Source organism: Actinia tenebrosa, unplaced genomic scaffold, assembly GCF_029948245.1.
Source record: "Actinia tenebrosa isolate PJP-AT-01 unplaced genomic scaffold, QUT_ActTen_1.0 PGA_scaffold15__27_contigs__length_11533743, whole genome shotgun sequence".
Classification (NCBI taxonomy): Eukaryota; Metazoa; Cnidaria; class Anthozoa; order Actiniaria; family Actiniidae; genus Actinia; species Actinia tenebrosa.
In genome coordinates this window covers 9,960,743-9,985,188 of record NW_028292575.1, presented here as the reverse complement: position 1 = coordinate 9,985,188, position 24,446 = coordinate 9,960,743, and the positions used below count along the sequence as shown (strand labels likewise).

General features: G+C 43.6%; 1 protein-coding gene across 2 annotated transcripts; it reads right to left on the bottom strand.

The window, feature by feature from the left end:
* Nucleotides 1–429: 429 nt before the first annotated feature.
* On the bottom strand, nucleotides 430–5,528 carry LOC116289175 (cyclic GMP-AMP phosphodiesterase SMPDL3A). Of its 2 annotated transcripts, none has more exons than XM_031696052.2 (7): nucleotides 5,428–5,528; nucleotides 2,852–3,323; nucleotides 1,746–2,075; nucleotides 1,386–1,560; nucleotides 1,215–1,309; nucleotides 918–1,139; nucleotides 430–847 (listed from the first exon to the last, which is right to left on the bottom strand). In XM_031696052.2, the coding sequence occupies exons 1-7, from the start codon at nucleotides 5,443–5,445 to the stop codon at nucleotides 576–578; spliced, it is 1,584 nt and encodes a 527-aa protein (XP_031551912.1). In that variant the 5' UTR covers nucleotides 5,446–5,528; the 3' UTR covers nucleotides 430–575. The 2 variants fall into 2 exon arrangements, with proteins under 2 accessions (XP_031551912.1, XP_031551911.1); XM_031696051.2 differs by lacking the exon at nucleotides 5,428–5,528 and adding an exon at nucleotides 3,882–4,200.
* Nucleotides 5,529–24,446: the final 18,918 nt, after the last annotated feature.

The window sequence follows — 24,446 nt, the reverse complement described above, 5'->3', positions numbered from 1 at the left end:
ATTTTTCTCAGCCGTGGGCGAGTTTACAAGCTCCTCTAAATGAGTTGAAAAAACGTGGGGTGTAACGGTCTACTGGGAAGAGTAGTATGTGCCGCCAAACAGGGTATGGTTTTCAGCGATTCTACTCTGGATTAACAGGGTATGTAAAATCGCGCTCGCTCTGGGACAGAACGCTCTCTACTCTCTGGAACTGGGTATCTATTTTCACAATACAGGAACTGGGTATAATTTTTAGCGATCTTGCTCCGGAACAGGGTATGAATTTCAGCAATTGTACTCTGGAACAGGAGCAGGGTTCGGAGGGCTCAGCGGCACATCCCTACCCTTAACGGGCAAGAGCACCCCCCTGGTTAGTGCTTGCTAGTATGTGAGTACACAGAACTCCTGTGCACTTTCAGTTATTTTCGTGCTTTTCCTAACAACAAAACGTTTTCTTGTGTTCTTAATCCACCATCTACTTTATAACTCATTGACAGTTTTTGTAAGGAAAACATTAAAAATATATATTAAAAAATAATATATATAATAACTTCCAAGAACATTTTTTTGCACGGGTTATGCTACACTAATTTGTATTATCCTCCTGGAACATTGTACTTAGAGATGCACTTCTGGTACCCTTCATTAAACACATATCTCATTGCACAGTAAAGTTGGAATCGTGAATAAGTTCCTGGTTGGTAATTTACTGTACGTGAGAAGATGTAGTTAAGCCAAATTTTGTCACTTGTCGTGTTTAACAGACCTTGGTTTAGCTCATATATACGATCAGCATTGATATAGGGAATAGATGACGGATAATGCTCGCTAAATCGATAACTAAACTGCCAGTTGGTTGCATTGAATTCTGGGAATTAATCAAATGTATGCATTAATGATAAGACAGAAAGCATGGAGTAAAATAATACATTAAGTACCTGTTGCCATGACTAGATTCAAATAATACTGATCATAATCCAGCAAAGCTCTTTCTTCTTCGTCAATATACACCACCCTAAAAGAAGGGTTATTGGAATAGACAGGAGATACAGAAGGCGAAAAGATTGCAAATGATGTATTAGCAGGTGGCTGGCTGAACATATGGACCTGTTGTGTTTGTAGGTGAAAATCATCCTTGTGAATATGAGCAAAAAACTGACCTGCAACAAATAATAATTGATGGGAGATCAAAAGAATTTATATATAAAAAATGACAAAAATGTTAGTGCAAATACCTGCAACAACATTTCTATAATCCCCAGTAACTATTTTGATATACATATCTGTGTAGTTACTTAACCAAAAACTTGCACCATTAAAAGGATCAATCCTAAAAAAAGAATAAAATATATCTACTTTTAATGTTTTTGCTATATTTCATTGAGAGGTTTAATATTGATACACACCCTGGAGCAATATGACTAGCTATGATAACTTTTTGGTCATTGATCTTTGCCTGTTTTAGTTGTCTATGAAACCATGCCATTTGTCGTCTAGCTACAGCTTGAATGACTGGGTTGCCTGTGCTTGCATAAACATTCCAGTACATAGTATTTAAGACAATGAGAACAATTGGCCCATCTGAAAATAAGTATTAAACAGTCATTCTTAATGCTAATTTATATGGTACAATTTTTCCTCAAAACTGTTGCACCTAACATGGTAATGGTAAGTATAAGCTGCCAATTACAGTCCTAAACAAGATGAATCATTGATTTACGCAAAGCAACTTGGAATGTCTTATTAGCATGTTGTGAACTACTAACGTTTTGTTGTCAAGTTGACACTGTAATAACCACCATCCAAGTAAGTCTTCTCCAGGATATCCATAGATGTTGGTTTTGGCACTTCTGCAGGACAACCACTGCACAGGATAAGAGGTGCAAAAAGGACAAGGGTTTCATTGTACCATGTTTCATCCAATGGAAGGACATAATGGTCAGGTAGATCATTGTTTCCAAGTATAGGGAATACAGGTGTAGAAGGAAATTCCTTTCTAATACTGTTTACAGCTAAAGCAATGTTTTGCAGCACATGATGTGGCACCGTAGAATTTGTGAAGTATGGACGATCCATCTTATGAGCAGAAAAATCCCCTTTAAAATAATTTATAGCCACTTAATTAAGAAGCAGAAATTTATATCCTAGAGTAAATAAATTATCCTAACACCATTTCATCTTCCACTAAAAAACTATGACCCTGTGCATGGCCTCCCAAATGTCTAAATGTCTTTGTTTATAAAAAAAAAATTCTGTAAAATATGCTGTTGCAGATCCAGAGGTCAAAGCAACTAGAATCAGTGCAGGAAGCCCAAACTAAATATTTGGCTTCTCTAAACTCTGCCACGCTCATGCTTCTAGCTTGTGGATACATGATCTAACTCGATTTTTGATAGTAATTGACTTTTGTAGTTTGTTTTATCTGGTATGTACAATTGAAGAGTACAGCGGTACATCTGTCTTTTAAACACTTCAACACCCATATGTAGAATTGATGATGAAGAGGAAACAAAAGGCAATACATTTAACAAATCACTCATAGATTTTCATTGACTGTACTTTTATTGATCATAGATGAGGTCTTATAATGTTTAAAACTCAAGTCAAACCACAAGCAAAGAGAGGCTGACAGGCTCCAAAATACTGCAGAATCAAAAATTATACAGCATCCTTACTGCACCATTTCAGACATTTAGCTCGATTAGTTTCTAAAGCTATTTCTAAATGTCTGTGCTCTCATCAACTGATATACCAAATAACATTTTTTTTTTGTACTTAATGTACTTTCCTTGGGCCCAATAAAGTTATTGTTGTTGTTGTTGTTGTTGCACCCCAAATTGCCTTAATGTCAAAAGATGCTACAGTTATTTACCTGTCATTAAAGCAAAGTTGTAATCCTGGCTAATTCCCTTAGCTGCTTTTAACATGCTGTCAATCAATGTTAATGGTGAGTCACAGTCTACTCGTCCATAGGGTGCTTTATAGCTGGCTTTGCTGTAGTTTCCTAACATTCTACAGTTTGTGGGGTCTGGGCCAACTGAATCATCATAGAAATCATCCAAATGTAAATCTGAAAAAAGAAGGAACTTGGCAGCACTTTCTAAAGATTGTCTGCCATTGGAGCTGGTTGTTCCATTGTTGGAGTTACATGCAAGATTAAGTTCAAAAGTGAGAAGAAGAGCTATCATTAATATGGTGCATATGATAGTTAGGACTCCTACTCCACATCGAGCATACATTGTTTTCTTCTTCCATCTTGCATTTCCTTCATAAGAAACACCAAGAATTTCTTTCTGGTGAACTTGAATGTCTTCTTGCTTCGAATTAAGCCTTGTAAAGCCAACCTAAGTTTAATAAGAACATTCATATGAGATAAAATATTTTTAAAAATTTTATATAACAAAAACATATTCCAGCTCCTGTTCGTTGTTAAATAAGCTTACGTAATACATTTATGAATCACCGTGTAATTATTGCAGGTTTTCAATCATTCCCAAGGGAGTGAAATAACAAAAGACACGGTGGGAACGTTGGATGATATAACAAAAGAATTCATTGACAATTCTTTTGTTAAACTCATCTAACATGGCGACTATGAAGTCATGTGCAAACGAAGAATTCATATTTGAGTGTTGTGTTTGCGTTCATGCATCAAATTATATCAATCATCCTGTGGATTCTTCAAATATGAGAATCTACAGTACACGCCAATATAACAATTATTTGAAGATTCATGATGAGAATTGGGTCAATTGAAGATAATCGAAGAAAAAGTTTCTCATATAAGCAAAATATCGTTTCTTGTTCAAAACGGCTTTCAATATCGTTTAGTGCCACAGCCACTTGTCTTGATATACAATAGGCAATAAAATTAGACAAAGATCGACTTGCTATTAACTCACCATCACTCCTTCGTTTAAACCTGAATCACCGCCTAGCATATTTCATTTGTACTATATGATTAAAGGTTAACAAGTAAACAGTGTTTTACCATATGTAGTTCTACCGCTATTCTGCGAGTTGAAACTCGTAATATTTACGAACCAAAGCGTGAACGTGTGCGCTATCATGCTTCAAAAGATTACGTCAAAATCTTATCATAAATCCTAAATTGGAATAGTCAAAGATTTTATGAAAATCCCGATGATATCGTACAGTAATATATAGGAATACATCTATTTCTATGATTAGTAAATGTCACTTGATGAATTCTACTGATAGACAGCTGATAGACGAGACAAAAGAAACCCTCGTCACTCCCCTGAGCCCGCGTTACTTTCGGTCTCAGGCCGCGCCGTTCGTTGACTGTTGTTAGTCTATTTCATACTGTTTTCTTTACTTCGCTTTCATAATTCCTTTAATTGTGTGGTTGCAAAAGAGCTGTACTTAATCTATCATGCATGGGCGTAGCGAGGCCTCGTTCATAGGGGGTGGGGCAATGTGCTTTTGGGCTGGGCAAGTGCCCTCCCCCCGCTAGTGCTCTCGATCCTGTAGTACTGCACATTTTTGCGCGTGCATGTCTTTCAAAATTGTTCTATATTCTGTATTAAACTTGAGGCCAAAGTTTACATAGAACAATAATACAATGCTTCTTTGTTTGGTGTAATAGCAGCGATGTATTACACTACATTTGTAAGGACTATCTTGTCACACTGATGATGGCGTAAGGCCGCCGAAACATGCCTGCCGGAAATAAATCAGTACGGTTAAAACTTTCCTATGTCGTTTTGATTATCAAACTTCTTTGTTTGTTGTGGGATTTGATATTATTTGTTAGTATAGCCACATTTGTCTTTTGGCTTCGGCATTTTTTAGAGTAAAACTCTGAAATTGACTTCTTAAGTGTGACCCACTGAAGATAGAGTCGACGAACATGATAGCAGACTTCAAAATAGTCCCCGCCCCCTTTCCCCGCAGCCGTTGTTAGTGCCGTCACGTAACGCTACCTCCACTAAAACTTCAAAATGGTGTATCGGATTTTTGATATCTCCAGATATCTCAGTTCTATCTGGTTTAATACAGTGATCTAACGCGTGTCGACCCTTATATTGTATACCTCACACCAAAAAATAAATTAAAAGAACAATTAGAACAAACACTATAAAATTCTGTCAATATTAATACAAAAACTCCCTCTCTACTCCACCAAGTATTTAGCTCATATTGATCATATTTCTCATGGGCTGTCTTCCAGTAATAAGTAGGGCTCGTGACTATATCGCATATGAATCCTTTATTTGAGCTTTATTGGTATTTTTAGAAAGATTTTTTTGGTTCAAGTACTGATTAAGATTTTCAAACGGTCTTAGTAACTAATCAGTTTTACTGTCGTCAACAGTTTGACTACAGTCGGCGCGCTTTCGAAGTGCCATGAAGTTTACTCATTATTGAAAAGCATTACTTAATAAAACTAAGATTATGCTTTCATTCACTACAATACTAACTTACCGTGGAATCTCTGCTCATTATGTCCTCAAATAGAAAACGAAATTATTGACTGCGATTCACTCGGCCGTCGGATGTTGTTGCCCGGTGAGTGACACTTAACGGGGTCATGTTCCGGCTTTGGTACAGGGCTTGGAAACTGTATATCAAATACTATGTCAATTTGTAAATTCCGGATGTGACGCAGGCTACCTTTTCTCGCGCAATCTGCAGCTTTTTTTGGAATTGTCCCATGAAACAGGGCATAATACAACGAACATTAACGAAAAACAAACAAACAAACAAACAAACAAAACAATGTTCCATTGTTTTCCAGAACGGGTGCAGGGATCGCAGCAAGTAAGCTTGGCACGTTCCACCAACGTCTGGTGGCCCCACGTCTGGTGGCCCCACACCTCTGGTGGCCCCTGTCCCATTTTCTCCGCGGCAATACAACCTGTGATTACGAAACTTGGCAGGGATGTAGTCACGTGCCCTGTCGGTCACCCCAACGATTTTGGGTGTATGACGTCACATATCACGTGACTTGCTAAGATAACATTATCGCCAGTTTTTGAAATAAAAGTAGTATAGGGGATGGGGGTTCCAACGCAACGACCACCGGAGGATTACCCGTCTAAAGTGAATTCCTCGATTCGTACCGCGATTACCCGCATCCCGTGTCTATGTAGTTAAATATGTTAGTCTATATATGGAGTGCGAAGAATGTAAAGAGTTTGCTTATGATTTCTGTGTAAAGTGCTTGAAACCCAAGTTCGTACCTACTAAGCCAAATAAGTATATTTGTTGTGGTAAGAAAATGCAAATAGAAGACGACACGTCAGCGCAGTGTTACGAGTGTGGTAAGAACATTCGTAATGCCGTACCAAATGCTACCAAAGAGCAATATTACGCCAATGGAGGTCGTAAGAAAACACCTTATAAGAGAATAAAATACTTTAGAGACTGGATGAGTCGTATCCAAGGTTATCGACCGGTATATTTAAACAACGAAGTAAGGAAGAAAATCATAGACCACTTAGAAGAGCCAACCCCACAAAGTCTACGGAAAACGCTGAAAAAATTAAAACTAGGGAAATATTACAAAGCTATTCCCTATCTTTTGTCTGAAATTACCGGTAAGTCTATTCCCGAGGTTTCTGATATGAGCAGAGCCGAGTGGATGTTTTGTCGGCTGGATAAGGATATTCCTTATTACCCTGACGTAATCTACGAAATATTTTACAAAATTGACCCCAACCCCAACCACCCCCTGTTAGGATGGATTCCGAGAAAATAAAAATGCAAAACTGGCGTTTATTTTGCCAGAAACCCCACTGGGGAATGCATCGCGCAGAACACCAAGCTATCCCCAGTGGGGTTTTTTGCATTTTGGGCTTACGGGGCTTATTTCATCCCGCGCCAGAGGCCCTCTAGTACATACACATATATCTTTCTTACGACCCACCAGAGGGTGAACTCCGGACAGCGTCCCGAGACACCCCCTGACTTTTACAACTTTTCCTCGCGAAACCCCCCATCGCGGGGTTGAATCGCACTTTCTATCTTTTCTTTTCCACCCCTCCCCCCACGGTTGCTGTGAGTGGGGGAGGCTTTTTTTTTCACTCACAGCAACCGGTCCAAATGCGTCTACAGCGAGGCTTGAACTCGGGACTTTAGGCCTCCCCAGCTCCAAAGTCCACGATCACAAGCGAACGCCAGACACATCTGGACGTGAAAATTATGTATGTGAAAATTATTATATTTATGTCTTACACTCTAATTTGCATTTTTTCTAGACTGACGTTCGATATGTAAATAGAATCCTGTCTCGCTTTTTTCAAAGCAGATGTTTACTGAGCAAGCTTTCTTTGAAGCTCTTCTTTTGCCTCCTGGTAGATCTTTTTGCGAGATTCCTCGGAAAGATCTTTTACGATTGTTTTTTTATTCCTTATGTCCGACTTTAATTTCTCATACTTTTCCTCTTCGGATAAGATAAGCGAGAATTCTACGTCGTCTATCTTTCTGTCACGCAAAGCCTTTGAGACAAGATCGGTAATTGTATTTACTTTAGCCCTTGACAGAGCTATTGTCGTGTCATGCTTGGATATTTTGCTTGACAACTGTTTCATAATGCCCGTAGCAACGGCTGAAATAATACCACAGGCTGCCCCAACGCCGGCCAAAGGAACTCCAACGATTATTCCCGGCCCAGTAAGCGAAGTAGCAACGCCGGAGCCCGTTAACACAACGGATATGGATCCTGAAGTTATCGAAATCTTATGTAGCGTACTCCGGGCTCTGACGTACTTTTTTCGGACTTTTTCGTAGTGTTGTGTTTGCCCTCCCAAGTAAGCCAGGATTAAATTTGCTTTATTGAGCCTGAAGTTTTCGGCATTCATTTCGTTAGGTTCCGTTATTGGTGCCGTAGTGTGATAATTGGGAACATCTGGGTACAACTGAGGTGCTGATGGTATAACATCCATTATATATACTAATGTACGACGCTTTTGGGAATGATATAGAGGAGCAGCCACATCACGACAACCGGGATTACTGGAACTGGAGGGCCTTTAGGAAGATGTTTCCGCATGCAGACCCTAGTAAGTTCGAAAGAAGACCCGACGGTATTTACTTCAACGACGAAAGAATGTACAGCAATGAGGATTTGAAGCCAAAGGCGACCGCCGAGCATCCTAAGACGGTAGAAAAGGAGCCAAACTTCCCAAAGAATCTATTAGTGACCACCCAGAATTACCCATTTTACGACAACAAAGATGCGGAAGACTTTGCTAAGATGGTTACCTCTTTGGAGATTCCCGTGGGTCCTACGACTTTCAAAACAAAAGTCAGAGACATCTTTAGAGAAACTGCCATGAAACATACCTCAGGGAAAGAATCCAGAGAATGGTTATCAGGTCCCAACATGCGGTATTGGCCGCAGCAGTTAAACTTTGCTGTCTGGGCTGCTACTAAAGGATGTGGTATAGCCGCGGATATGTTCCATATTCCTTTCCTACGATTTCACGTTGCCTTTACTATTCGTAGGATATTGTTTGAGTTAGGAGCGCCGCTTCCTGGTGACACTGTCTTTAACCCAAAGGATAACAAATATGACAAAGTCGCATGGGAGCGATTAAGGAATGAGTTTAAGCTTACCAACCCTGATTTTCGCAACAAAGAGGGTGCCGCCCATGGTTTAGGAGAAACATATACGTATGCCTCCTACGTCGGTGCCAGCATAGAAACGCCGGGTATGGGGTATCCCAGTTCCTACGAATTCTCCGACTTAGGAGGCAGCGGAACGAAAGGGAATCTGATCTACTTCATAGAAAGCAAGCAGAGATATCCATGGGCGCCTTTCTTTGCCGCAAAGGGCATTGGTCTAAAGAATCTCGCAAGGATTAATCGAAGCATCGAAGCCTTTGTCTACTGCATTCTAGGGGCCCAGGTTAGCACTCGCAGCCCCATCGTAGATGCCAGTGGTGCGTCGCAGGAAACGCAACAAGTATTCCTTGTCCTCTTCGAAAGCGCTGTTATCGAGAATGAGATTTCTAAGTCAGTTCAAAGATATCAACTTGCGGTGCAGCAATCTAAAGTGCGGCTGGATTATGCCCTGTCGCCCGGTTGTTGGCTAATGCCAAGTAATTTGGTCATCAACGCCGATTCCGTCGTGGGTTACAACAACAAACTTCAACGAGCTACCAAAGACATGAAGTTTGGGGTGAATGACGTGAACTCTGACACTCTTAGGAACATTCCCCATTTCGTGGAGAAGCCAAAGAAGGAGCACGTAGAGAATCCTGCAGGGAAACCAAAGAACGTAATCAAGAAGAAGGTCCTGCCTACGATACCCGAGGAATATGACCATAACTTACTAAAAGCCGGCTTAACGGCCGCAAGCATTGGTCTGAGTTATTATATATGGCGATGAACAACCCCTACGTAGCTGGAGTAGATTGTGTCTATACGACTTACACAGGCGAGAAAAAATACACCCAAGCATCTTGGGTTGATGTCACCGGGATGTCAGTGGATCTGAACTACTCCGGAAAGAAGTTGATATTATGCAGTATTTCTTTGGGAGCCGTTAGTAATGCGAACGTAGGATTTCGTTTCTGCGACGACAGCGGGGCATTACAGCCCATGCGCGCGAAGACGAACAACAGGGAGCCTACACATTTCTCAGTAGAGCCGCCAACGAATAGCTCTGTGAATCTTTCCGTTTGGACTTTTCACCTAGTTGCCGACTGCCATGGGAAAGTGAAGCTGCAAATGCGCATAGATGACTCCGGGAGCGTTTGCATAAATAGCATAGAAAATCAAAGGGATACTGTCTATAACCACATGACCATCAGCACTTTGACGGTGGTTAGCCTTTAGGAGGATCTTTGATCCTTGAAATATATGAATCCATACGTGAGGGAAACGCGCTATGCCCACCGCTTAGATGAAGAGGGATATGACAACGGCGCTTGGCATGACGTTGGACTGTGGGTTGAAGTTGGGGGCACTGCATTGGTCATTTGCACTATTAGCATTAATGCAAATACGCATGCGAATGTGGGGTTTAGGCTTATCGATGAGAATAATAAGCCCCTGCTTCCTTATCGAACTTCAACGAACACCAGGAAAGTTACCCATTTTTCGATGGAGCCCTACACTAGGTCCACTGAAGACCTAACGCCAGTGACTTTTCATATGCTAGCCAATTGTAAATATGCTAAGTTGCAAGTCACTTCTGATGACGGCAAGTTTGGAATAAATCGCATAGGTCGCAGGCCCGCTAATGCAGCCTAGAGTCATAAGCCCATTTCTACCATGAGTGTGTTGCCGTTGGTTCCAAATTACCAGGGCGGTGCTAATACCGTCTTTCATTATCCTCAAAGCAGGGCACCGCCCGATGAGAAGGATAAGATTAAGCCTTCATCTTCTTCAGGAGGACCACCCCAATAGCTACGACCAAGATCCAAATGTTATTCCCTACAAACTTTAACAGTTCTCCGCCGGTCCTAAGTGCCAGGCCAAGAACGCTACCCAGCAGCCCAGGAAGACCGGCTGCCATCTTTTTTCCCAAGTCCGTCAGCCCATTGCCTAATTTCTTTACGCCTGCGCCTGTAGCCTTAAGCGCGGACAAGATCACGCCTACTACGCTCGAAATAGCGACCGCAAATGCCAGCGGAATACCATACTTCACCAGAGCTCTTTTTATCTTTTCCTTGGTGGTAAGCCCCAACTCCTTTTCCAAGCCTTCTCTTTGCGTACGCAATTCCACCAGTCTTTCCTGAAGAGCCTCTAATTCCCTTTGAGCTGCTTCCCTTTCTTCTTCGGGACGAGTTTGGTCCGCAACTACTTCTTGCTGCCGCTCTATTTGCCCCTCCAGGTCTTCAATGGCCTGATCTCTTTGCCGGATTTGTTCTTCCTTAGTGTTGATTTCGGCAACCAACTGCCGCCGTTCCTCCAAAGAGCCGGCTATGGTGATATGCAAGTTTTTAGCTTCTTCCTTGCTCATATCCAGGTCTTGCAGGGCGAGCTCGAAGGCTTTTTGGGCTTGGTCCCTATTGCGTAGGGCATTGTCTCTTTGTTCTCTCATCTGTACTATTAGCTGATTTTTATCGTCAAGTTCTCTCTTTTGAGCATCAAGGAGTAGTTGGTTTTGTCTCATGTAATCTGCTTCCCTTTCTTCCAACGTTTCTTGCAGCTCCTCGACGCGTTTTTCTAACGCAACCCTTTCATTCAGGGTTTCCAACCTTTCTAACGCACTTCGGGTAGCTAGTTGAAAGCCTTTTAATCTTGAGACGTCGCCCCTAACGTCACCTTTCTCATCAAAGAGGGGTTGTGGTTTCGTCCAGCGGTCTTTGTCAGGAAATCTCAGGTCTTGTACGCTTATGAGGACTTTGTTTCCGCGTTCTGTGAGCCTTACGTCGTCAGCCTCAAAGCGGGAATAGCGCTGCCTTAGCTCTTGCGTTGCCCACTCTACGGTTTCTTGTTCGGGTTCCTCATTTATGTTTTGAAGTTCCAAGTACTCAGGAACGGGGCCGCGGTTCTTTGATTGCCACATACGATTCAAGGCTGCCTTGAAGCTTCTCCACCTACTGCCATACTTGCTTGCCAAAGCCATGTCGTAAAGCAAAGGCTTTGCCTCCGCGTTTTTAGTCCATTTATCAAATTCTTCATCGTTAATGTCGACTTGACCTTCTTCAGTGTTGGGGTCAAAATCCGTTCCTTCTACTTCCATTATATATGATAAGCTCAAAGTTAAACCCCAACGTATTACCTAAGCAGGTTGGCGGGCTGAAAGCAGAACGCACCTTTCACCGGGTCACCTTTACCCCCAGCAGCGCAAAGCCAGGAGAAACCTTGTACGTAGGCGTGCCCCGCCTAACGGATAACCTAGTATTGGTTCCCGGTACCCTGGCTTTAAGGTTTGACCTAGCGGTGCAGCCCAGCACCAAGGACAAGCGCTATACCGTCAATAACGTGGGCAGAAACCTTGTTTCTAAGATGAGAATCAAGTTTGCCGGGGAATCCCTCTTGGACTTAAATAGGTACGATCTGTACACCACGTATAAGGATCTGTGGCTAACAGCCTTCGACCGTGCACAGCGGGTGGAACAAGGAATTGGAAGCGTTATCCTTCGTAAGCTTCGCAGTGATACCAACCCAGCGCCTGCGGACTCCAGTGGAGCAACCGCAGTAGCAGACGCAACGAGGGTAAAGACCGCCTATGGTAGCAAGTATGTCATCCCCTTGGATTTCGAAGTAATTACGAGTCATGGCGTGTACTACCCCAGACAGTTATTCGAGTTACAGTTTGAAGTAACCTTGGCGGACACTACAAACGTCATTGGAGGCATGGACAGCGCAATTAGCGGAGCTGTTGATCCCTATTCTATCACCAACTTAGAGCTGCAGTATGAGACCGTGTACAGCGAAGAGCTGGCCCGTAGCGCTGGCATGGAATACAGCTCCGGCAAGGCATTCCTTTACGACCACGTAGTGATGTACAAGACATTTAGCTTTCTGGACAAGACGGACGAGGTTATCAACCAAAGTATCAATCTCCCCCGAAGAAGTCTCACGGGGTTAATGCTGGTGTTTGCTAAGCCCTACGAGGCCGGCAAGCGCGACTCAGAAGCCTTTCACAACCCCAACATTACTAACGTGGGGGTAAATATTAACGGAGTACCCAACAAGGTTTACTCCCAGGGAATAAAGCCTGCAGACGTGTACAGGGAGGCAATGCGTAAGTTTGGTGACCAAATTAGCCCCGAGGAATTCTTTAAGGATAAATATGCGTTATGGATTGACATGCGCACGACCAACGATGAAGACCTACATGGTCAGGGGTTGCGGTTGGTAAACACCCAGGATGGCATAACATTGGAGATCAAGCGCACCAAGAATGCCTCCGCGGGCGACGGCGACAAGATAAACGCGTACGTCTTTGTTGTGTCTGACGCGCAACTGAGCGTAGAAATGAATCAGCTAAAGAGCGTTGCCTATTAAAATATTCCTTATGTATAATATGCTTCGCGTATTCGAAAACAACAACACCAAACTGCAATGCATAGTGCAAGGCGAAACTTTGTACTTTAAGGCGAAGGAAGCGGCTGCCGCGTTGGGATATGAAAAGCCAAGGAATGCGATTAGAGAGCACGTTTCTGAGAAATACCAGAAAAGGTTGGATGAGCTAAAGGGGGCCCTAAAACAGGGCGCCCCTGCTAACGCACAGCCAAATTCCGTGTTTATCTCAGAGCCTGGGTTGTATGAACTGATATTCAGCTCCAAACTACCCAAGGCCGTAGAGTTCCGCGATTGGGTCTTTGAGGAAGTCCTTCCCGCATTAAGGAAGACCGGCAAGTACGAGATAGAGCGGCGCTTTGACGGCCCCAACAAATTGGTATTTAAGATTGAGAATGAGTTTGACTTACATAAAAAGGTGGTAAATTACATTCGCAGGTTCTACCCCCAAATGCTCATAGCACCCGGCCTAGGCGAACTGCAAGATTCGGACGGCAAGCGCATAAAGTGCTGGCAGAAAGGATATCAACGCGGTCAACCTGATCTGCTTATTTTGAACGCCCATAAGCATTACCGTGGATTCTGCATCGAGTTAAAGACTCCGAAAGGCAACGGGGTATTGTCTGAGGATCAGCGCCGCCTCTTAGACGGCTACGAGGAAAATGGATTTAAGGTGCTGATAAGCAACGACTACGACGACATCTGCAGGAGCATCACGGAGTATGCGCGAGGAATTCGTCTACCTTGTAGGTGGTGCTGTAAGCGCTTTAGGAACACAAACACTTTAAAGACGCACTTAAAGATATTTCATAGAATATATGGGCTGTGAACGTAGTTCGCAGCTACAGCAAGTGCATTGGCGTGATTTAATTGAGGGCATTGCATACGAAATAAAAAATTACGTTGTCTTTGAGGATTTGAACCGCATGCGGTTACTCCTCAAATACGACAATGTAGAATACTCCCTGTGGGCGCCTGACAGAGTTCGGTACGTAATACAAGGCGAAGAATTTACCCACCTGCGTTCACATGGTAAGCAGGATGGGCGGTGGGTGTTTGACATTGAAAGAAGGGTTGCCCCGTCTCCTCTATGTGGTTAGGCGCGTCGTTTAAGTGAGGTTCGTCGACAATGAGGGTCGGCGACTCTTTTTTAACGATGCAGTCAGCAGGGGGTTCGCACGTAATACAGTCCATATATACTTAGGGTAATTAGTAATCCTCCTAAGAAGGCGGCTGCGTGGGCTATCATATATCCATCCCAGAATGTTAAGGATGAGGTCGTTATCTTGTTAAGTAGGGTCTGAAACTCCTCAGAAACCCTTGTAGAATGTTGAGGATGAGGTTGTTATCTTGTTAAGGAAGGTCGGAAACTATCTCAGAAACCCTTGTAGAATGTTGAGGATAAAGTTATCATCTTGTTAAGCAGTTATGGATGTGTTCCTCTTCTCTTACACATCCACATATCTCACACTGCTGCCTCCAGTATTCCCTGTTAGTCCATGGGACACCTTCTAACGCGTCAAAGCGGGGCAGCGTTCTGCTTATCTTCCTATGGTAGTCTATTCTATTCCTTAGATATTCCTCTTTATGTTCACAATTCATAACATCACCGCACTGGTAACAATCTACTCCTTCCATGTCGTAGGTCCTAAAGAGGAATCGATAAGTCTCCTCATGCCTCTTTCTATGTGTCTGAAGACGTTGGCGGCTGCTAAGTATCTTATCACAGAAACTACACTGCCTAGTCCTACAGCGAACCCCTCTTTTCAGATGTTGCTGCATTTCCTGAAGAGTGCTGAATTCCTTATTACAATCCTTACAGGCGCTTCTACAGACGCGTCTTTCCTGGTGTTGCTGCATCTTTTGAACGGTGCTGAATTCCTTATTACAATCCTTACAAACCTTACTAATTGGCTTCTTTGTGCAAACTCCACGCCGAACATGGTATTGCAGTCTTTGCTTGGTGCTAAACACCCTCTTACACATCAAACAGTCCATATATACTTAACTATATTTTAGCCTCCATTTAACATCCTTTAACAATATAACAACACATTCCTCAACATTCTATGGGCATCTCAGAATAGTTTCCAGCCCTACTTAACAAGATAACAACTTTATCCTCAACATCCTACGAGGGTTTTTGAGGAGTTTCGTACCCTACTTAACAAGATAACAACTTCATCCTCAACATTCTAAGACATCATTTAATGACTTTCATACTTACATAGGATACCGCATGAAGTCCTTAACGGACTCCTTAGCCCAGCCCGCCATAGTTATCAGCGCACCAAACCGCTCTGCGCGCTTTAGACCGCACATTTCATCGTACAACTCCTTTACGCGCTCGTTTAATCGATCGATCTCCTCCCTTTGCATTTCGACCGTCCTCTCCAGGTCTGACTTCTCTTTGACAACGTTAACCATTGCTTTGACTGCTTCCACGGGCTCCATATATATCAGGGAACAAGTTCCCTTCGAAAGAAGGGATATATATGAACCCAGATCACATGCCTTGTAACGCTCTGATAGTAGGACCCACCGGCTGCGGAAAGACCCAATTCGTGGTGGAGCAACTATTAGGACCCTTTCGATATCGCTTTGACTACATAGTGCTGCTCTGCCCCACCCACGTGAATAACCGCACCTGGACGGGCGTGGGCGCGAAAGATGATGACTTCTTTGTAGATATCTTAGACCCTAACGAGTTATCTGGACATCTTAAGTTTTGGCACAAACAATTCCCTAAAGATACACAGACACTCCTCATACTGGATGACATTGCCTGCGGGGACGACGTAAAAAGACGCACCTCCGAATTAGTGAAGCTCGCTTTTAGCGGCAGACACGACAATATTAGCGTTTGGTTGCTCTCGCAGCAGCTTACCAGCGTCTCTAAGCCTTTTAGGGAAAACATAGGCTCCCTGGTCGTATTTTATACTCCGAGCAAGTCTGATCTGGAAACCATCTTAAGCGACTACGGCGGTGAGATATCCAAGGAACAGTTACACGAATACATGCGGCATTTAAAAACGCACCAACATTCCAAAATGATCTTCTCTTTGAGGTTTCCGTATTCCATAAAGATCTGCGATCTTTAACTCCTAATGTATATGGAGATTGAGCAGCTCTTAGATGAAGTCCCCACGCAGCTAGATGAAAGTAACCTCAAGGAACAACTTAACATCCTCGTGTCATCTGGGAAGTGTAAAGAAATGATAGGCAAGGAACTTACCCATGAGCAGGTAAATAAGTTGTCAGAAGAGGAAGTCAAGAAGTTCCATAAGAGATACGAGGCTGCCCTTGCAAGTAAGACCACGGACGCCGTAGCAGATTCCGCCATCCGACTTGCCACCAAGCTTCTCGGACTTGCGCTGCCCATAGACGACGTGGAGCAACTGCGGAAGGACATAAGAGATGACTATGTCATCGCCCAAGAACTTAAGATAACCTGCGGCTGGTTGTCTTTGAAGTGCGGTAAGTTAATGGCAGTCGCCTCTGCGGCACTTCACGTAGCTCAGCATGTCGACTTGAAGGAACTTGCGGGCACCTTTGGTGCCTCTTGGAAGGACTTTAAGAAGGACAGAGAAGTCGAAAGGGTATTCGAGGCGGCACTTGCTGAGGTACCTGATCAAGTCGCCTCAAGTCCTCCTCAAGTACCTAGTTAAGTCATCCTTAAGTACTTAGTCAAGTCATTCCCAAGTCATCCTTAAGTACTTACTCAAGTCATCTTAAGTTACTTGTCAAGTCCTTCAAGTCCTTAGATATAAATGAGTGAAGCTGAATCGAAGGCGGAGGAAACCCCTCAAGTAGAGGAGCAACGAATCACCAAGGTTAAATCTCCAGGCAGAGTTGCTGCCGGTAAGAAGCTCGCAGAGATGACCAGGAAGAACAAAGCCAAAAAAGAAGAAAAGGTGGAGGAAAAAGAAGAGGAATCCTTTATTAATCCTGGGTACGTCATCGGCGCGTTAGGAGTTGCTATAGCAGCAGGCAGCCTCTACTTACAATGGCGGGCTACGAAGCCAAAAGTAGAACCCGTACATGTGACGCAGGAGCCTAGAAGCAAAATACCCGTGATGGAATAACCTTCTCGCTTTGTAATATAATGTCAACCGCGTTATTGAAAACTGTTGAAGAGGCAGCCATTATTACTTCCATCGTTGCGGGTATTGGTTGGGTAGGTAAGAAAGTACTCAAAGAAGACTTTACTGAAGACCCAAGCAAGAGCTTCGCCAACTTTGCTAAAATGACCGCTGCCGTAGGCGGGGCTATCATGGTAAAGGATTACCTACGTAAGGAAAAGTACCTCCCTAATGTATAATGGCTGCTATGATAGGAGGTTCACTAATTGCTGCTTTAGCATTTACTGGCGCCAATTACGCGGCTAAGTACATAGAAAAGGCAGCAACTGGCGGAAGTAGTCTCGAAGCCGAAAGGAAGAGACACGACTTGGCGCTGGAGAAATATCAGCGGGACGTGGCAGCTTGGAATGAAAAAAGACAAGCTTACAGGGATTGGTTGGATAAGAACTACCAAGACAAGATGCAGGCGGATAAGAACTTCGAAAACACAGACTACGCCTTTAAGCTCTATGCGCAAGCACACCCCGCGGCATCGACGGGGTTGAGAAAGCCTCAGTTCAAGAATTACTACCAGCCTTAAGAAACAAAAAGATAGCGAGCTGGTATTTGTAGGAGTCGCAGGGCTGGCCGGAGGCGCGGCTTTGGCGTATCTAATATAATGATCGTCTTTTTGGAAAGCGACAAGAATAACTTTGCCACTTACTTGAATCCCCCCATCAAAGCCTATAAGGTTCGGCTGGTTAGTTGCTTTTTGTACAATTCTTGGTATAATCTAGTAAATGGTATGGTCACCGTGCATAAGGGGTCTAACAATTATCAAGGCGTAATGCTACCCGATGGACATTACACGCCAATCACCCTTGCTAAGGAGCTCGCCAAGCGCGGTTATACGCTCACCACAGGGTTGCCGCACGAAATGACCTTCAAACATAATCTTCCTAACAATTTCTCGGTAACCCTAGGAAAAGCTGATGCATTGGGATCTTTACTAGGTGTCTCAGGCAAGGAAATTACCAACACAGCCATACCTGTGAAATGGAAAGTCGCATCCTCTTACGAAGTCTATTGCGACTTGGTCAATAGTTACAGCAATGGAGAAAAGTCTTCTCTTATGTCCAAGTTTCTACCCAAAGGTAATCCATTTGACCCAGTAGAATACACTCCCATTTCTTTGAGCTATGACTTGTCTCACTTGGTAGAAAGCATAAACATCACCATTAAAGTGGACGGAAAGACGGTGGATTTCAACGGACGCAAGATCAATCTTGTTTTGGAATTCATATAATGGGTCGAACAGAGGACAAACTTAAAAGGATTTACTATGGACCTGAAGGCTATTGGAGAGGAGCGTCAGCTATCAAGAAACTCGCGACCGCGGCCAGGGTATCAGAAGAAACGGCTAAGAACTGGTTAAAAAAACAAACCCTCTGGCAGGTTTATCTTCCCGTGCCCAAGTACATTCCCAGGCCCAGCTTCACCGTAAATACCCCCAATGAAGTTCATCAGGCGGATTTGCTTTTCTTACCGCACGATAAGGTGAGAAAAAAGACCTATAGGTACGCTTTGACCGTAGTCGATATCGCAAGCAGATATAAGGACGCCGAACCCATAACCAGCAAGGATTCTGGGGAAGTCGCAGAAGCCCTAGGTAGGATTTATAAGCGCGTCTTGAAATGGCCTAAGCTGCTGCAAGTGGATGCGGGGACGGAGTTCATGGGCGTGGTTACTAAGACCCTGAAAGACCACAGCACTAAAATTAGGAGAGCCGAAGCTGAGTACCACAGGGGCCAGAGCATTGTTGAAAGATTCAATAAGACCCTGGCCGAGCGTCTCTTTGGATACCAGTATTGGAAAGAGCTGGAAGATCCCTCCAAACGCAACAGGGAATGGACACAGAGGCTCCCCCAGGTCGTCGCGGCTTTGAACAACGAGGCGGCCAGGGCTACGGGAATGAAACCCAAGGATGCCATAAAAAAGAAACACGTGGAACACAAGTCCTTCGTCAAAAGTTCGAGGGCGGTCTTCCCCCAGGAAAAGAGATTAGGCGATGTCACGGTTCGATATCTCTATGAGCCGGGTGAATTAGAAGGAGGATCCAAAAGAGCTACGGATCCTAATTGGTCTTTGGAAACTTACCAGATCCGAAGTGCGATAGCTAAGAAGGGTCAGCCCATCTTGTATTATCTTCATGATGGTCCCACGCGTGGGTTCGTCAAAGAAGAACTGCTTATCGTGTGATGTCCGAATGCTATCGTATGGATACCATCATCACACATCCACCTCTTACCGTCCAATGCAGACAGTGACACCTTCTCCTGCGTAACGTTGTGTATTTGATGTCCGTAGCTGCGCAGGCTGTTCATTTTATGTCGCTGTTCCTTACGCGTACGCAGGACCTTTAAGTAGGAATCGTGGGTTATGTCCTTCTTAACCACGTATTTTTTTACGCCTTTAGCTTTCTTTTCTACGCCGTCCAGCTTTAGCACGCTGTACATCTTGGGTTTCAGGCCCACGTATTCCACGATGGGTTTTCCTTTCATCTCGTCCTTCATTTTCCCGATTACTTTCTTGTTTTTAGGGGAGTAAAGAAAGTGGTCGCGTGGGTAATCGCTGGTGTCGTATTCATCAATGTCGGGAACACAGTCTTCGTAAATGTCTTCCGTCTGCACCTCTAGTATCAAGGAATCGGTGTCGGTGTATAAGAGGCGGCACTTATCACCGTATTTCGGTTTTAGCTTGTCGTAGTAAAACTCATACATGAGCAGCTTTGATAGGTCTAACACTGTAAACCCCGTGTATACGGGTTTATTCAGGAATAGGTTCGCTTTCTTCATGTGAATCACGTAGAAGTTTAACATTTCTACGTATCTAACGAATCCAGGCTGTGACACGTATGCTTCTGCTTCCTCTCTGGTGCTGGCTATCTTTATGCTTACGCGCTTGCGGATGTTCTCCATTGTCTTACCAAATACGCTATTGTTCATTAGTTTAAACAGGTTCTTTTCGAAGTCATTCTTTGCCTGCGTACGCTTTTGTGTGTTAAAGTCAATGTAGGAGCGCATCCATGGTTCCTGCGTGAACTTCAAAACGCGGTGGATCTTCTTCACGCGTAAGCCGTGGCGCACATAGAACTGCAGGTTGCGGTAATGCACCACGTACTTCTTCTTGTCCATCAGGTTCATCGTTAGCTTCCTGTAGGGCTTGTAGCCAGGGCACATTTCCCTCTGCAGCGGACTCAGCTGCTTAAATGGTATTTCTATTGCTTCTGGTGCTAATGGGAACTCATCATGCGCGTCGTGCAAGTGCTCTGGGTATTCCAAATCAACCTCCAGCACGTAACCTTTGTCGTCTTCTTTACCTACGTTTAGGTAAAACTCTATGGGCTTTATGTTGTCCCATTCGAAGTCGCGTACAGGTAAGTACTGCGACACTGCCCAACCGTAGAGGTTGTTTGCGTCTAAGTAGAAGATGTATGTGGTTGGCTTCTCCGGGTCGTACTCCACCGTGGGATTGTTCGCTTTTGCGTATCGTCTGCTATGTCCGCAAACACCGCCGCGGATACCGTCTTCCATAAAGCGGTACATGTCGTATTCCGTTAGGAGATCCAGTTGCGCGTTTGTCTTCTTTAGCAGCGCACTCCAACTAAGCCCAGGAGCCGTGTAGAAGTTCGCTAGATCCAACCCGTAGTATTCCATAGCCATCTTTCTGAAGCTTTGGAAGACGTCCGCTAGTAGTACAACGTCCGATCTTAGGTAGATGTCGTGGTAGTCCCCCATATTCTCACAGGAGTACTTTTCCCACACATCTAACGCATGCTGGTACTCTTCGTCCTTTATACCGGACTCGTTTAGGGTGCTGTAGAATCTCTCTTTGGGTGGTAGGGGTTCTTTGAATCGATCCCAGGAATCCATGTATTCGTATGGGTAGACTCCTTTCCTTTCCGCGCCGTATTGACTGGAAATGGGGAACTCCGTGTTGTATTTAACCAAGTTTGCTAAGGAGTCCGCCATAAACTGCTGCGAATCTAAGAACTTTAGCTTGCCCACAGTTACGGACATGTACCTTTCTTTGTTGTTGGGTATGCACTTTACTTCGGAGCCGTCTGTTCCTTGTAAGAGTAAGTGACTGTCGTAACCCCTTAAATTGTGAAAGAATACGGGTATTTCCATTTCTGGATCTACTTTGAAGTTTATATTGCATTTCCAATGAGCCGCTCCTCTGTATTTACCCGTGATATGGCAGTGATCTCTAACCTTATCCACATAGAAATCCTCAACGAATGCTTTATGACAATGAATGCAGTGGGTGGAAGGCTTGTTGGGCTTTTCCCCCTTCCTTGCATACCTGCCACATTTGAAATGAGCTTCTCCTAGATACTTTCCATCTTCGTCCCACGCTTTCTTTGCCCGTCTTCCAAACTGGAGAAGCGTATGTTGACAAATGTGGCATTTCTTTGCCTTGGTAAAAGCCTCCTGGTTCTCTTTGGTAAATACCATCTTCTTTGGACGTCTCAATTGTTCTCTTATCTCTTCCTCCTCTTCTCGCAATGCTTCTAGAAACTCATTAGCTGCGTTCTTACCTCGGTAAATTACAGGAGGGTCGGCCTTACCATCTGATCTGACTACTACGTAACCAAAGGAGCAGATCTCGTGTAATCCTACCTTATTCGTGGCGCCACTTTTCTGCTCTTCCTTAGTTATCAACGCTTCAAAGTCTGCATATATCACGTAAGGCACCTGCATCTGCTTTTGATGGTCTGAGTACGATATGTTCTTATCTATGGGCATCTGGATCCGTTGCGCCACTTCTTCGACTCCGCGACATATTTCGTCGTGATCCTTTAGAGCTTTAACGCTGGTAAACGATAATAAGCAGCAATCGCAGAAGTATTTCTTACCTTTGTGCTTGGTGTGTCTGTAAAATAGTCTGCTAACATGTTTGACCCACGAATAATGTCCGCCGTGGTAGAAGAGGTGTATTCGTTCTCCTTTACTCTTTGACAACACTAGTGGTACTATCGTTTGGTCTCTGACTCCATAAACGTTAATGGCTAGGTCATTTTCCTGCTCGAATATCGGTATGTCTGTCAGCTGCATTGGGAACTCCACGCCGTCCCACTCCAAATCGTCTGTTGGGTACTTGCTTGGTCTACATGGATCCTTATCTACTGGATACAGTGCGGATCGTATTGCCCACATAAAGCAGCGGTTGTCGTCATTCTTTACGTTAACGATTGCCTTCTTCCTTTCTACCCACACCGGCAGGGGCACGTAACTTCCTCCTCGTATTGGCACGTACCTTGCCATGCTAACCTCCATACCTTCTACCTCCTCCACTGTCCAACCTGATCCTTCTTTCGTGTAGTTAGACAGCGACTCCATTATTGCTTCTAAGGCTTCGCTGAGTGACCTATCCAGATTCGTGGACTCTAATATAACCAGTGACTTTGATCGCAGCATTGCTGTTGTCGTTACCTCATCTTTTGACAAACTTACTTCTACCATTATACTCGCTTTCAGGGCTCCTAATTCCTCTATACCTTTTCGAAGCGTTCTCTTGACCTTCCTTTCTGACTGACGCCAAAACTGTCTAACGTCAATCTCACCGTTACCGGGTATTGACACCGTTTCGAAATTGCTTTGGGATTCCATCTATATAATAGGAAATATCTTATACCTAATTCCAGACCCTTTTCAGATCGTCGTAGTCATACTCACAATCCTGACAATGCCAAAACAATTTAACCTTAGTCTCAAACTTCTTACCACATCCACAATCATAGCTGCTCATACATTTCGTCTTCATCTTCAAATGCTTTTTCAAGTCCACTTCTTTCTTAAAAGTTCTCTTACATTCTTCGCACTCCATATATAGACTAACATATTTAACTACGTAGACACGGGATGCGGGTAATCGCGATACGAATCGAGGAATTCACTTTAGACGGGTAATCCTCCGGTGGTCGTTGCGTTGGAACCCCCATCCCCTATACTACTAATAAACCTTTTTTTGACGTTATTGCACTACCAAAGCCTTTGTATGCCAACGCTGATGGTAACCAACCCCCCTAACAGCGTGACGTCACAGGTCACGTGACCTATAAGTCGCGTTTTATGGCTAAACCATGACGATAAAACGTCCATAAATCTACTTACAAAGACACAAGATAGAAATTGAACATTTCCCATGCCGTATTCTTACACACCTGTGGTGACCCCATCGTGCCAAACGTCTGGTGGCCCCACGTCTGGTGGCCCCACGCACCTCTGGTGGCCCCTGTCCCATTTTCTCCGCGGCAATACAACCTGTGATTACGAAACTTGGCAGGGATGTAGTCACGTGTCCAGTCAGTCACCCCAACGATTTTGGGTGTATGACGTCACATATCACGTGACTTGCTAAGATAACATTATCGCCAGTTTTTGAAATAAACCTTTTTTTGACGTTATTGCACTACCAAAGTCTTTGTATGCCAACGCTGATGGTAACCAGCCCCCCTAACAGCGTGACGTCACAGGTCACGTGACCTATAAGTAGCGTTTTATGGCTAAACCATGACGATAAACCGTCCATAAAACTACTTACAAAGACACAAGATAGAAATTGAACATTTCTCATGCCGTATCATCAGAAAAAATCTGTTAACATTTGGTCAGCTACGATTTCAAGCTCACGCCCCCTTATGTGAGCCCATACTAATTATGTCTCAAAAACACGGTTTTTGGATCTTTTCTCAAAATAATGACTATCTAGGCAAAAAACAGAAGTGGATTCAGTTAATTCAACTATTCACGGACTGTATTATATGGTTTAGATTGAATTCTATTGAAAAAAACACCGTACTTTTTGAGTTGAATTTACGCTATTGGACGTATTTTACAAGAGAAAATGCATAACGTAACCGGGGTCAAGCTAGAAAATCGTCTCTCCTTGATTTAAAATAGAACCTGTCAAAAAAAAAAAAAAGGCTTTCCTGAACATTTTGATATAATTCATAGGAATTTGTTAAAATTTAGAACCGTATTTTTGCTGATTTTATAAACTCATACTATCTGTTGGCCTATACATTCGCCTCTTATTGTTTCTTAGGTTTCGTAGCCTCGAAAACACGCTAACTACTAGTTAGCGAAAGAACAGAAGATTTACGGGTCATTTAGGATGTTTTGTCACGCAGTTTACTTGTGCCGATAAAAATTTACTTTTAAGAACAACTTTTTGCTTTGGAAAGAGAGGAAAAAGACCGAAAAGAGCAAATATTCCAAATGTATGGGCAATTTTTTCCAATGACTCTGTTATATACTGCTATGGTAACCATGTAACTTCCCATCATGAAACGCGATTTTTTATCCTATGAAAAATCGTGATTTGGTAAACTTTATTTACGGATACTCGATCGTGAAACTGAAATATCAATTTTAGAATCCTACCCCCTTCCCC

What these genes read in the sequence shown, in the direction of transcription:
- LOC116289175 (XM_031696051.2), bottom strand. Translation starts at nt 3,920, where the DNA reads ATGCTAGGCGGTGATTCAGGTTTAAACGAAGGAGTGATG. An exon ending in CAACTTTGCTTTAATGACAG is followed by an intron (nt 2,076 to 2,851) that starts GTAAATAACTGT and finishes ATTATTTTAAAG; the next exon opens with GGGATTTTTCTGCTCATAAG. An exon ending in TGTCAACTTGACAACAAAAC is followed by an intron (nt 1,561 to 1,745) that starts GTTAGTAGTTCA and finishes ACTTATTTTCAG; the next exon opens with ATGGGCCAATTGTTCTCATT.